The sequence below is a fragment of the Pituophis catenifer genome, unplaced genomic scaffold (genome assembly GCF_029215685.1).
Source record: "Pituophis catenifer annectens isolate HBS135680 unplaced genomic scaffold, rPitCat1.0.hap2 SCAF_5, whole genome shotgun sequence".
NCBI lineage: Eukaryota > Metazoa > Chordata > Lepidosauria > Squamata > Colubridae > Pituophis > Pituophis catenifer.
This window is the reverse complement of record NW_027256885.1, coordinates 29,954,006-29,968,671: the sequence shown is the minus strand read 5'-3', so window position 1 is coordinate 29,968,671 and position 14,666 is coordinate 29,954,006. Positions and strand designations below refer to the sequence as shown.

The 14,666-nt window shown below is 39.8% G+C and overlaps 1 protein-coding gene across 1 annotated transcript; it reads left to right on the top strand.

Annotated features, from left to right (window-relative positions):
- The first annotated feature begins 8,968 nt into the window (after positions 1–8,968).
- Positions 8,969–14,265, top strand: LOC139317609 (vomeronasal type-2 receptor 26-like). Its single transcript, XM_070944696.1, has 4 exons — positions 8,969–9,571; positions 10,520–10,747; positions 11,486–11,612; positions 13,364–14,265. Exons 1-4 carry the CDS (start codon positions 8,969–8,971, stop codon positions 14,263–14,265), a joined length of 1,860 nt encoding a protein of 619 aa, XP_070800797.1.
- The last annotated feature ends 401 nt before the right edge of the window (positions 14,266–14,666 follow it).

The window sequence follows — 14,666 nt, the reverse complement described above, 5'->3', positions numbered from 1 at the left end:
CATTTCCAACATTTCTACCTACAATTCCTGTTCTCATTCCAAAGTTAAAAACTTCCAGCTTCTAACCAATCAAGCCCTCCTAATTTTTCTTCCGATTACTCAGTGGCATTCCATCCATAATTCTCTCTTGATCCTAAGAAGAAGAAGAAAAGTGGCAAACCACTTTTGAAAGTGTTAAGAAAAATCCATGGCCTTGTCGTTGTAAGGACCACAAGTCAACATAACAATACTGGCATACATTTTGTAAAATTAACCCATTTTATTATATTCCAAGCACTACTGGCCAGAGAAGAGTAATGAACTCTATGTCAACTCTGAAGCTGGCCTGACTGAGGCCATTTTGAGACTTCGGTGCTGACACACTAGTGAAGAGGGACAGGGAGGGGGGAATAGAGATAGTTGGGATGTTGTAACCAAAAAAAAAACTTTCTCTTGGGAACCAAGGACATTCCTGCAGGTGTTTGGAAGGAGGGGGCTGGAGTCATCTAGCAACTGGACAGCATCCTGATTGGACTATGTGACTGATTGTTTTGAGAAAGTCGAAAACTTTTACTTTTAATTAGATGAAAACTGTGAGAATATTCAGAGTCGGTTTTTACCAGCCTGTGCCAATATGACATATACAATTAACTTATTCTTTGAGGAAATTGCCTGCCTTAGAGTTTTGTTTGCTCTGGGATGTTACTTGGAACCCTGACACTCTAGGTCAGTGATGGCTAACCTTTTCCGGACTGAGTGCCCAAAGCAAACCCCCCAAATGCAATGTGCGTGCTCCCCCCGCATGTGCCCCACCCCACACATATGTGTGCCCCCCACCCCGCCCCCAGTGCATGCGTGGCAGAGCTGAACTGGGACAATGGCTCGCATGCCCACAGAGAGGGTGCTGTGTGCACCCTGTGGCATGCGTGCCATAGGTTCACCATCACAACTATAGGTGAACTAAAGGCATTAATGTTTGCTGACAAATAATGACTTCTTAATTTAATAATGTACATCACTTCAGAGAAATGGTTATCCAATATCTTCTTAAAAACGTCCAGTGTTGGAGCATTTGCAACTTCTGGAGGCAAGTTGTTCCACTGGTTAATTGTTCTAACTGTCAGGAAATTTCTCATTAGTTCTAAGCTGCTTCTCTCTTTGATTAGTTTCCACCCTTTGCTTCTTGTCCTGCCCACAGGTGCTTTGGAGAATAGCTTGACTCCCTCTTCTTTGTGGCAGCCCCTGAGATATTGGAAGACTGCTATCATGTCTCCCCTTAGCCCTTCTTTTCATCAAATTAGGCATACCCAATTCCAGCAACCGTTCTTTATATGTTTTGGCCTCCAGTCCCCTACTCATCTTCGTTGCTCTTCTCTGCACTCTTTCTAATTCTTTTTCTCTAATTCAACTTCTTTGACATCACAGAAAGGATTTCTTAGGAAATGTTGCTTTCCAGATTTTAAGATATTGCAATTTCTAATGTGTCACAATATACATCACTTCATCTTTCAAAATGAGATAGAAACATCACAATGCTATAAAAACATTTTAAAAGAGATATGTAATTTAGATAACTGAAAGATATGGATACCAAAGAGTCTATCTGCGAAATAGTTGATTTTATACTATTTTTATGGTAAAGAGAGGACAAGTATTTTCTACATGCAGTCTGGTCTTTTTTTTTTTTTTTTTTGGAATTGTTAACAAAGATTAAAAAATTGAAATGCAACAAATTATTTGTGTGGTAATTCCATTGTTGTGACCTAGGCACTGCCCTCCCTTAAAGTTTGTTTTTACAGACATACCAGCATATCTTGTCCTTGATCTTTGCTGTAAAGGAAATCAATGAAAATCCCCAGATCTTGCCAAACATCACTTTGGGCTTTGGTATATATAACAGTTATTTCATGGCAACGTGGACCTACCTTGCTTCTATGGAGCTTCTTTCTTCACATGACAGATTTGTTCCCAACTATAAATGCAGCATCGACCAAAACTCAGTTTGTGTTATTGTGGGACCCAATTCTCATATCTCTCAGGTTATGGCCGACATTCTGAGCATTTACAAGATTCCTCAGGTATTTATTTATTTATTTATTTATTATTTGTTTGTTTGTTTGTTTTTTATTTGTCAAACATGTACAAGATAGCAGGTATAAGTATAAACATAAACAAAGGAAGTAAGTACAGATAAATGGGGACAGTAAAACAGGGACGGCAGGCATGTTGGTGCGCTTATGCATGCCCCCTTTACAGACCTTTTAGGAATGGGGTGATTCCACGGTAGACAGTTTGAGGTTGAAGCTGTGAGGGTTTGAGGCTGTAACAATGGAGTCAGGTAGAGCATTCCAGGCATTGACCACTTTGTTGCTGAAGTTGTATTTTCTGCAATCAAGTTTGGAGTGGTTTACCTTGAGTTTGTATCAATTGTTTGCCCGCGTATTATTGTGGTTGAAGCTGAAGAAGTCGTTGACAGGTAAGACATTGTAGCAGACAATTTTGTATACTATGCTTACATTGGACCACAGGCAGTGCAGTTCCCGATTGTCCAAGGCCAGAATTTCAAGTCTGGTGGTATAAGGGATTCTAAAGTAAGACCTACTCAAATAAAAATCAATAGAACTATTGATATGTGAGTTCTTCTTTCATAAAATTCTCTCTCTTTTTTGGTTGTAATAAATCACAACCAACAAATAAATAAAGTCTGGCTAGACATTACTTTCATATTTTCCAATTCTGATTTACTGAAAATTGTGCTAAATTAGAGGATCTTGTCTCCAATTCGAAATAAAAAGAAAGGAGATGCTCTCTCTTGCTCTTAAAAGATTTTTTTTTTTCATTTTGAAATATTTTCTGCTACTTTCCATTGAAGTTCCATAGCCATTAAAGTGATAACAAGAAAATAATAAGAAAAGTAAAACATATTATATGTCTGGACAATCAAAGTAGTGAATTTATAACAAAGAAACAAGATATGATTGAACAATGATTTATCCTACAAATACTTCAAAATAGTCTTTTGGTTCGTATGCAGACAAGTATGGAAGCAGCTCTTCTATTCAGGCTAGAAAGCTTTCCCTTGTTCATTGGTCTTCCTTACTTTCAGCAGCATCTGGAGCAGGAGCTTAATTGAGAAGGTGGTTCGAAATTTCACTTAGAAGGCAATTATAATTATTCCAAAAATACAAAAGTTACATAAACCAGTTATAATAATGGAGTATATTAATGGATGGAAGCTTAACAAAGAGAGATTCAACCTTGAACTAAGGAGAAATTTCCTGACAGTGAGAACAATTAATTCAGTGGAATGGCTTGCCTTCAGTGGAATGACTTGCCTTCCAAACTGCAGTTGAGCAGTTCAAATCTCACCAGGTTCAAGGTTGACTCAGCCTTCCATCCTTCCAAGGTGGGTAAAATGAGGACCCAAATTGTTGGGGGCAATATGATGACTCTGTAAACTGCTTAGAGGGGGTGATAAAGCACTGTAAAGCAGTATAGTAGTCTAAGTGCTATTGCTATTGCCTTCAGAAGTTGTGAGTACTCTATCACTGGAGGTTTTTGAAAAGAGATTGGACAACCATAAGGTCTACTACTTGAGCAGGGAGATGGACTAGAAGACCTCTAGTATTCCTTCTAACTCTATTATTCTGTATTCAGTATTACTGCCATGCCAAATCTCTTTGGCAGATAACTAGTAATAATCTAATACATATAATTGTAGCTCACATAATCTCAGTCACAATAGTTTCTTCATATACACACACACACACACACACACACATTAACAGACATTCTGCAAACTCCAGAACTAAAATAATTAAAATTTTATTCTACTAAGCTTTTGTCAGCCACCTGCTGACATCGTCAGAGTATTAAACTACCATTACAGAGATCTCTGCCTTTATATGCCATTAATCAATTTGGCCATTATGCATGTAATAGGCCCTTCCAGTCATCTCCCACTTGTAATTAGCTGTGTTGTTTTTGCTGTCATCATGCTGTTTGATGGAGGCTTAATTCTTACTGTTTCTTCCCTCCTAGCCTGCTTATTTGTAAGGGATGATGTTAGTTTGTCAACCCCAAATGACCTCCTCCACCTGTTGAATTTCTGTCTTAGGACCTAGAACAGGGGTGAAATCTAAATATTTTCACTACCAGTTCTGTGGGCATGGCTTAATTAGTGGATGGGGCTTGGTGGTCAGGTGACTGGGTGGGCATGGCTTGTTGGTCAGGTGGGCGTGGCCAAGTCGACATCACTTCGTTGCCCTTTTTTAACCTACAAAACACAACACAATACAACTGGCTCACCCACAATGTAAAAACAGCTGTGCTAGACCCAAAATGGCCCCTGCAACAAGCAGGAACCTCATACAGCCACAAAAAGCCCCCAAAACCAACATTTTACACACACACAACACAACACAACACAACACAACACAACACAACACAACACAACACAACACAACACAACTGGCTCACCCACAATGTAAAAGCAGCTGTGCTAGACCCAAAATGGCCCCTGCAACAAGCCGGAACCTCACACAGCCACAAAAAGCCCAAAAAACCAACTTTCACACTTTACACACACAAAATTCCACATACAGCTTTGTATGTGGATTTGTGAGATTTTGTGTGTTTGTGTAGTTAGAGTGAAACATTACAGAAACACACAAAATCTCAGAAAGCTGCACAAATATTATTTTATTTTATTTTATTTTCATTTTTATATAAAAGCAGCTAAATTTAAAACTTCCTAAACTTTAAATGGCTAGGTCTAAAAAAAGAACAACTAAAAAACCCCCAATTAACTATTTTTTTAAAGCTCCCAAAGGGGGAAAAAACTTACAGGCAGGCAGGCAGGCAGATAGAGCTGCTCACTGATGAGCTTGATTGCAGACAGGGAGATTCAGTTGCTTGCTGATGCAATGGATTGCAGGGATTACAGCAAGTGAAGCAAGACTGGTGTTGCGACCAGCAGCTAAAGTAAGCAAGCTGGAGGCTTGGGGGGGGGGAGGGATTTTTGCTACGGGTTCTCTGAACTGCCCACTGCACTCGCTACCTACTCACCCGAGCCGGTCTGAACCGGAAGCATTTCACCCCTGACCTACAACAATCTGGGTCCTCAATTTACTCACTTTGGAAGGATGGAAGGCTGAGTCAACCTTGAGCCAGTGAGATTTGAACTGCCAAACGGCAGCTAGCAGTCAGCAGAAGTATCCTGCAGTGCTGCACTCTAACCACTGCACCACCTTGGCTCTCTAATGCTTTTCCCCACCTATACTCTAGACTTAGCTACGTTTTGTCATACCACTTTCTAAACTGTGGGGTTTCCTCGTGTCTTCTCATATACCATACCAAGTCCTCGATTTAGAATTATTCTGTAATCTGCCTCTAGAGGAAAAAATGTCAGAGCTAAAAAAGTATGTATCTTCAAAGTTGTTAAGGAGTTGAAAGAGCCTGCCTCTTGGACTTGGACACTCCATAATTGGAGGTTTTCAAGGAAAGGTTGGAAAACTATCTGTCAGGGAAGGTATGACATTTCCTATCTTGGGCTATGATCCATAATTTTATAAGGAAAATAAATCTAAGCAGGTTGGCACCAGTCACTATAATAATGTTTATTTGATCTTTTTTTTTTTTTTGTTCTTCAACTTGAACATTTAGTTCAAAGTTATCTTATAAATATGTTTGTGTTCTTTAGGAATCTTTAAAAAATTGTGTTAGTGAAATCTTACAATTTTTTTTTTCAAATCATAAGAGAATAATAAAACAGTGCACTAAGATATTGTTACATTCTTAAATAATGGAAATTCTATCACAAAAACCTCAATAAGAAGTTACATAGATCATCAAATTCTACCAATGGAATAGTTTGCTATCCATTTATATTTCAATTTCTTCTGGATAAATATGTACCCATATGTACCCATTGTTATACCCATCAGAACCAGCTACGCTGTGGGAAACTTCACAGAAAACTAGTTACTAATTGGTTCAATTAATATTTTTTCTCTATACCCAAATTAGATGGAAACTAGTTTTTTAATGGTCCCAAGTACATTGATGGTAGAAAAGTAGTAAAAACATTACATCAATCCTGAAAGTCAATGGTCTCACTAGATTAAACTTCTCTGATGCACCATATAAAGAGGTTTTCTATATTTTTACTCTTTTCCCAAACCTCATGCATTCCATCTGCACTGAAGGTGATCAAATCGTATCATATCATTTTTAGAAACAATAGATTTCCAATCAGTTTAGTGCCATTAACTTCATAGAAATTAAAGTAAGATCTTCAAGGAGTTAGGAATAAGCCTTGAAAATCAAACCAACAATATGGATCAGTGATATTAACCATTTTTCAATTATGCAGAAAAATGCAGAAAAAACAATTACTACCAACCTGCCTTCCATTGAGGACCTATATACTGCACAATTTAAAAAGAGGGCTGTGTAAATATTTACAGACCCCTCACACCCTGGACATAAATTGTTTCAACTCCTACCCTCAAAATGATGCTATAGAGCAGTGGTCACCAACCGGTGGCCCGTGGACCACTGGTGGTCTGCAAGAAAAGTTTGGTGGTCCGCAGAGAAATTTTCGTATTTTTGCATTTTTGCAGGTGGTGCAATACGGAAAAAGGAGTGCAGCCCTCACTGTCTGGAATGAATGGTGCTGTTGTGGCAGTGGGGGAGGGGGGCGGCACAAGTGGGAAGAAGATGCATTTGTGATGGCTGGAAGCTGTGAGAGCGAAGCACTACTTTCATTTGCACAGCAACAGCATTCAGCCTTGGTATATTTGCGCCAGCCAGTGGTGCAAAGCAGCCCTCGTCTCCTGCTGCTTGGGTCTCAGAGTGGTAAATGGCATCTGGTCTGTAGAGCAGCCGGATTTTGCTCTCCATTGCGGATGCCAGATCGGCCCCTGCAAGCTCTCATCTCGAGGAGCACTCCCTGAAGCGGAGCTGGAAACTTTGATAAGGCTCCTTGAGAGACAAGAGCTTGCAGGGGCTGATCTGGCATCCGCAATGAAGAGCAAAATCCGGTTGCTCCCCGAACCAGGTGCTGTTTATCACTCCGAGTCCCAAGCGGCAGGAAACGAGGGCTGCCTTGTGCCACAAATATACCAAGGTGAATGCTCATGCCGTGTAAATTCAACTAATGCTTTGCTCCCACACTTCTTCCGGCCCTTGTTGGTGTTCCGCGCACCTCGGTCTCTCAGGGAGATGCTTGACTTCCTCTCAGCCCCAAGACACTGGCCCATGAGGTGAGAGAGAGAGAGAGAGAGAGAGAGAATCAGAATGAGACAGAGAGAGAAAGAGACAAAGAATGAAAGATAGAATGAGAGAGAGAGAAAGAGAGGTAATCAGAATGAGACAGAGAGAGAAAGAGACAAAGAATGAAAGAGAGGGAAAGACAGAATGAAAGAGAGAGAATGAGAGGGAAAATGAGAGAGAGAGAGAAAGAGACAGAGAGAATCAGAGAGAGAGTGAGAGAGAGAGAATCAGAGACAGAGAGAGAATGAAAGAGAGAGAATCAGAGAATCAGAGAGAGAATCAGAGAGAGAGAGACAAAATGAAAGAGAATCAGAGAGAGAAAGAATCAGAATGAGAGAATCAGAATGAGAGAGAGTGGGGGAGAGAGAGGGGGGAGAGAGAAAGAGAGAGTGGGGGAGAGAGAGAAAGAGGGGGGAGAATGAGAGAGAGAGTGGGGGAGAGAGAGGAAAAGAGGGGGGAGAGAATGAGAGAGAGAATGGGGGAGAGAGAGAGAAAGGGGAGAGAGAAAGAAAGAATGAGAGAGAAAGAGTGGGGGAGAGAGAAAGAGAGAGGGGGATGAGAGAGAAAGAGGGAATGAGACAGAAAGAGTGGGAGAGAGAGAAAGAGAGAGGAGAGAGAGAGAGAAAGGGAGAATGAGAGAGAGAGAGGGAGGGAGAGAGAAAGAGAGAAAGAGAGAGAGAGAGAGAGAGAGAGAGAGAGAGAGAGAGAGAGAGAGGAGGGAGAGTGCCTGAAGGACCCCATCCCGTCACTGGGAGTCCAGGTGCTTCAGCAAGCGGTGCGCTGGATTCATATTAGTGGTCCGCAAAATTTAAAATTATGAACTTGGTGGTCCCTGAGGTCCAAAAGATTGGGGACCCATGCTATAGAGTACTGCACACCAGAACAACTAGACACAAGAACAGTTTTTTCCTGAATTCCATCACTCTGCTAAACAAATAATTCCCTCAACGCTGTCAAACTCTTCACTAAAGCTGCATTACTATTACTATTAGTCTTCTCATCGTTCCTATCAACCATCTCCTCCCACTTATGACCATAACTTTGTTGCTTGTATCCTTACAATTTATATGTAGTATGATTTGATTGCTTATTTGTACCCTATGACTATCATTAAGTGTTGTATCTTATGATTCTTGACAAATATATCTTGTCTTTTTATGTACACTGAGAGCATATGCACCAAAGACAAATTCCTTGTGTGTCCAATCACACTTGGCCAATAAAGAATTCTATTCTGTTCTGTTCTGTTCTGTTCTGTTCTGTTCTGTTCTGTTCTGTTCTGTTCTGTTCTGTTCTGTTCTGTTCCGTCCGTTCCGTTCCGTTCCATTCTATTCTGTTCTATTCTATAATTCTATTCTAATTATATCAAATATATACACATACCTCTTATACTTTGATTTTTCCCCCTCCTAAACTCACATATGGCTCTGCTCCAGTGATGGATAACATGATTCATACAGCTTTCTTCTATCAGATGTATCTGTCACAAGTAAATGCCTTATTCTCCAATATGGAACAGTATCCCGATGAACATCTTCACATTATGGGGATTCTCCAGTTGCTGCTTCATTTTAATTGGACATGGATTGGGATAATATTTCAAGAAAATGAGATTGGTGAACAATTTCTGAGGGAAGCGCTTCTCATCTTATCTCAAAATGGAATCTGCTTTGATTACATTGAAGAGCTGCCAACAGTTGCTTTTTCAAACGAGATGGGAGAACAAGTCCTTGCTTTTGTCAAAGTGTGCAAAGTCATTATGAGAAGTACCTCCAGTGTTGCGATTGTCTATTCTGAAAACCAGGCCATGGCAGCTTTCAGGACGATCTCCTATGTATCAGATTATTGGGACACAACAGTGGAGATAAACGATAAAGTTTGGATTTTCCCAGCCCAGATGCAATACACTTTGGTTCCATTTCAAAGAGACTGGAGTATGGATTTTTTCCATGGTGCTCTTTCTTATGCAGTGTCGTCAAAAGAATTAATGGGATTCAAAAGATTTCTTCAGATGAGAAACAGTGCTCCAGAAAACATAGACAGTTTTTCAAGGGTCTTTTGGGAACAAGCCTTTGAATGTTCTTTCTCAAATTCCACTTTAAACCCAGAGGCAGAGAAAAGCTGCACTGGGGAAGAGAAGCTGGAGGCTCTTCCAGACTCTGTTTTTGAATTGAGCATGACTGGGCAAAGCTACAGTATCTACAATGCAGTCTATGCTGTGGCGCATGCTCTCCAAGCCATGCTTACATCCTACTCCAAACAAAGAGTAATGGCCGGTAGTGGGAAACAGAAGCTTCTCAATCATCCAGTGTGGCAGGTAAGATCCTACTCTATATTTACTGATCTAGTAGATAATATTGCTTCCATATCTACAGCTGTTCACAAATTATATAGAAACCATTTTAATGCTGGAGGAATGTTTTGGGTAGATCTATCCCAGCTTTTTTTTTAATTTGAAAAAGGGTAAGTTTTATGAATACTTAATAATGAATATTGGTTCATTATTTGATCACCAGGTACAGCAGCATAGTTAAAGGATTTTTCTCCTCTCCCTCCCTCTTTCAGATTCACTATATTACATTCACTATACTATATTCAGATTCACTATATAAAGAGCTGTGGTGGCGCAGTGGTTAGAGTGCAGTACTGCAGGCTACTTCTACTGACTGCCAGCTGCCTGCAATTTGGCAGTTCAAATCTCACCAGGCTCAAGGTTGACTCAGCCTTCCATCCTTCCGAGGTCGGTAAAATGAGGACCCCGATTGTTGGGGGCAATAGGCTGACTCTGTAAACCGCTTAAAGAGGGCTGTAAAACACTATGAAGCAGTATATAAGTCTAAGTGCTATTGCTGTTGTCTACTTTAAAGAAGCCATTCTTGGACCTAGTTGAGTTAGATAAATTGTCTCCAATCTCCAATCTTTTCCCTTTGAAATGAAAATTATATTAGGGGAAAGAGAGAGTCAATGGTGAGGAGGAAGATAAAAGAGATTGTGTGGTTGCCAAATAACAGAAAGGAGGAGAACATGCAGCTGGTGATTGTGACATACAGTATAGTTCTAGATTATGGCCATGAAAACAGAGTTGTTACTCTGCTTAGCAGTTCTCTGCCTCTCCTGGTAATTATTCCTGGGCCTGCTGATGGAACTGATGAATTAATGCTACTATTATATTAGGGGGCATAACAGTATCTTCTGAAATAATATTGCTATATATTTTGCCATCAATGTAGATCTTTATTAATTATTGCCATATTCTTCCCTTGAGCTTCATCCCTACTTAAGAAAAGTCACATTTAACAACAGTGCTGGAGAAAATATTTTCTTTGATCAAAATGGGAAGGTCTCGTCTGGCTTTGATATTATCAATTGGGTCACCTTCCCAAATCAATCCTTTCTTAGGGTCAAAATTGGAAAAGTAAATCCATCTGCTCAACTAGAAAACCTTTTCTCTCTATCGACAAATAACATGGTCTGGCCCATCTTTTTTAACCAGGTAACTTTTATTCATTTTTTAAAGTGGTGGTTAACAACTCATATTGCAGCTGATGTCCAAATAGCTTGCTTGAACAGGTGCACAAATTAATGAAACAAGCACAGGAAAAGCAATATTTTTGATAAAGGATTTTGAAGATTTTGTATAAGAAACTCAATGTATTCTTACTTCTAAGTTAATTAGCCCTAATCCTTGACATCTATCAGAGGAATAAAGAGTTTTCCATTGATATCACTCATTATTCTAGAAGGATAAGGTATAAGACATGTCTTGTAACTGGCCTCAGTGGTGGGATTCAAATAATTTAACAACCGGTTCTCGGCCCTATTGACCATCTGGGTGGGTGGGTGACACCCCCCTGGGAGCAAAACCGGACCACAGGGGGATGTGCCACCCCCCGCACCCCATTTTGGGCCTAGTAGGCCTCCTTGCAGCCTCCTGGGAGTGAAAATGGGCCACGGGGGGGGGGGGTTGTGCTGCATCCCCCCACGCCTCATTTTGGGCCTAGGAGGCTTCCCTGTGCTTACCTGGGTGCGTGGGGACTCCTGGAAGGGGTGGGGCCAGTCAGCAATTTAACTACCGGTTTGCCCGAACTGGCCCAAACTGGCTGAATCCCACCACTGGCATGGAATGTTTCATAATTCTTAAAAAAAAGAAAGGAAAGATTCCTCAGAGATGGTGATTTCTAGATTATTAATGTTTAAATTCTAAATATGTTGCCCTTTCATTTATTAACAGACACAACCTCTTTCTTTGTGCAATGATTATTGCTCCTTGGGTTACAGCAAGATCAAACTAGAAGGGAAGCCATTTTGCTGTTACAAATGCCTTCGTTGCCCAAAAGGGAAAATTGCCAACCAGACTGGTAGGAGATGACATTCAAGAAGAATTGGTGTCTATTAGCTCTGAAGATCAATAGGTTCAAAGTACTACCCAGGCTTCTGAGATTTGTGTGTATATATTTATTTATTCACTTTTTGTAGCTGTCCATCTTAGTCAATAACTCTGGGCCTCTTACAATTCAAAAAAGTATTACAATCAAAATACTAAAAATATTTTAAAACAACTATATAAATATATCTATATTTTATATAGAGAGAGATTGGGTCATTTATCCCTACAGATTCTGAGAATAGAGATTGTTACCATAATAACCATAGAATTTTCCCAAGCAAACATTACTCCGCCTCACAAAAGGACAAAGGACACCTGAATTAGTTTTTACCTCAGAACCACTAGAATGTATTCTGAACTTTTCCAGGATTACGGTTAGGATGGTTGAAGTGTAGATCATGGGAGTGTGACATGTGGTTTTTGACCTACTCGCCTTCCCTTATTTTTTCTTATATATATTCCCATTTTATTGTTTCATATTAATTCTGTTTGCATGCTATACACCTAGGGTCATTTAGAATCAGACAATGATGAAATAAAACAAAATATATAAATGGTAAACAATAAATAAAAGACATCAAATATCATTGACATTGTCAGATTCCTGTCCAGTCACCATGAGTTGCCTTACCAGTCCCATCAAGAAGGAGGATGGACCTAAAAATGTGTCCACCCCAGACATTTATGAATACATATGACTACCAACATGGAAATTTACTTTGTGCTTAGTCCCTCCATCTAAAGAAGTGCAGGCCAGCTCTGAATTGGTTACTGTATCCCTGAAAGTCAGGTGATTTAGCCCTTGTTAAATAATGGTTAGCCTACTATGATTTCTTTCAATAGAAGAAATATATGCAGGTGAGGATTGAACTGTGGAGTCAGTGGTGCTCTCTGAGCTTGGTCAGTGTAGTTTATCTCTATTGTCCCAACAGGTAGAACTCCACAGTGTAAAGCAACAATCTACTCAATATAAATTGAGAGATTTTTGCAATAATAATCTCTATTAATATCTTCCTGCACAGTGATAGAATACAGCATAGAATACAGATTAATGTTTCCAATTCAGGAGAACCTTAACAAGAATGGTCTTCTTCTTCTTCTTCTTCTTCTTCTTCTTCTTCTTCTTCTTCTTCTTCTTCTTCTTCTTCTTCTTCTTCTTCTTCTTCTTCTTCTTCTTCTTCTTCTCCTCCTCCTCCTCCTCCTCCTCCTCCTCCTCCTCCTCCTCCTCCTCCTCCTCCTCCTCCTCCTCCTCCTCTTCTCTCACTTTAAAGGAAGGAAGAGTTGGAGGTATCCTTTTGATAGTGCTCTTTTCAGAGAGCATATGCATTGGATTCAGAATTGAGCTAATTGCCTTTATTCATATCTCTCTCTCTTTTTTTACACCAAAATATACTTTTAACAGAGGGAAGGCAATTATTATAAACACTGTTCACAGAGTGTATGACTTGTTTCCTATAGGCAATAATGTGAGTGGGGATGTTATCCAATTTCAAATATAATTGAATAGTATGAACTAAATCAAATAATTCTCAAGGATCTCTCCTCAAAAAATCCTGCCCTAGAGCCTTTCTGATAAATTGGATTTCAAATTCCCTAAATTTCTCAGATTTTATGATGAATTACTGGAAATTTGAGGCACTGAAATATTGTATTTCTGAAAATTAGGAAAGGCAGAGCTAACCCTGAAGTTTTATCTCTTAACAAGTCTATTCCCTTTTTCAGGTTTAGAGGACTGTTTCCCATGCCCTGAAGCATACTATCCTAACAAGAACCAGGATCAGTGCATTAAAAAACTCAGAACTTTCTTGTCTTACAAAGAACCCTTGGGAATCACCTTGACCAGTGTTGCTTTCCTCTTTTCTTTCATCTCAGTTGTGGTGTTGGGAATCTTTGTTAAACACCAGGATACTCCCATAGTCAAAGCCAACAACAGGAACCTCACCTACATTCTTCTCATTGCCCTCCTGCTCTCATTCCTTTGCAGTTTGCTCTTCATTGGGCAACCTGATCAAGCAAAATGTCTCATGCGACAAACTGCTTTTGGCATCATCTTCTCTGTAGCCCTTTATTGTATTTTGGGGAAAACAACCATAGTGGTTCTTGCTTTCATGGCCACCAAGCCTGGTTCCAAAATCAGGAAATGGGTTGGGAAAAGGCTGGCTTATACTATTGTCTTGTCCTGCTCCCTGGTTCAAGTCACAATTTGTAGTGTGTGGCTGGCAATTTCTCCTCCATTCCCAGATTCTGACATCCACTCAATGACTGAAGAAATTGTCCTGGAATGTAATGAAGGTTCCGCCATCATGTTTTATACTGCCCTTGGTTTTCTGGGGTTCTTGACTGCTATCAGTTTCATGGTGGCTTTCCTTGCTAGGAAACTACCTGACAGTTTTAATGAAGCCAAATTTATCACTTTCAGCATGTTGGTCTTTTGTAGTGTCTGGATGTCATTTGTTCCAACCTATCTGAGCACCAAGGGGAAATACATGGTGGCTGTAGAAATCTTCTCCATTTTGGCTTCTGCAGCAGGATTACTGGGCTGCATCTTTTCCCCCAAATGCTACATTATTGTTCTGAGGCCCGAATTAAACAAAAAGGAGCAACTAACCAAGAAACAAATATAAAACTATTTTTCTCTGCCATTTATGAAGTGCTGCATCTGCTTCTTCATAGTGCCTATGAGGCTAAAGATAAGCAGAATACATGCAAATTTAGAAATTTGTTGTTCTTAGTTGCGAAGTCATGTCTGACCCATCACGACCCCATGGACAACATTCTTCCAAGCTTTCCTGCATAGTTATGCATAGTTAAAAGCTTTGCAAAAATAGAAATATGGCTTTTGCAGAAATAGAAGCTCTCTTGAAAAATACAATTTGTATATTATCTATTAAGAACTCATTCAGATAATCGATAGAGGGAGAAAAGACCTGGAAAAAAATCCCCACAAACCATTTACACCTGGGTGAGATCAATTATTTTCTTCTGCAATATCAGAAGAGCAAGATATAATTGACCTTGTTTTAAT

Excerpts from the sequence above, each read along its gene's own strand:
- LOC139317609 (XM_070944696.1), top strand. The coding sequence starts at position 8,969 with ATGGGAGAACAAGTCCTTGCTTTTGTCAAAGTGTGCAAAGTCATTATG. Across the intron at positions 9,572-10,519 it reads TCAATCATCCAGTGTGGCAG|CTTCATCCCTACTTAAGAAA; the intron begins GTAAGATCCTAC and ends TCTTCCCTTGAG. Across the intron at positions 10,748-11,485 it reads GGCCCATCTTTTTTAACCAG|ACACAACCTCTTTCTTTGTG; the intron begins GTAACTTTTATT and ends ATTTATTAACAG.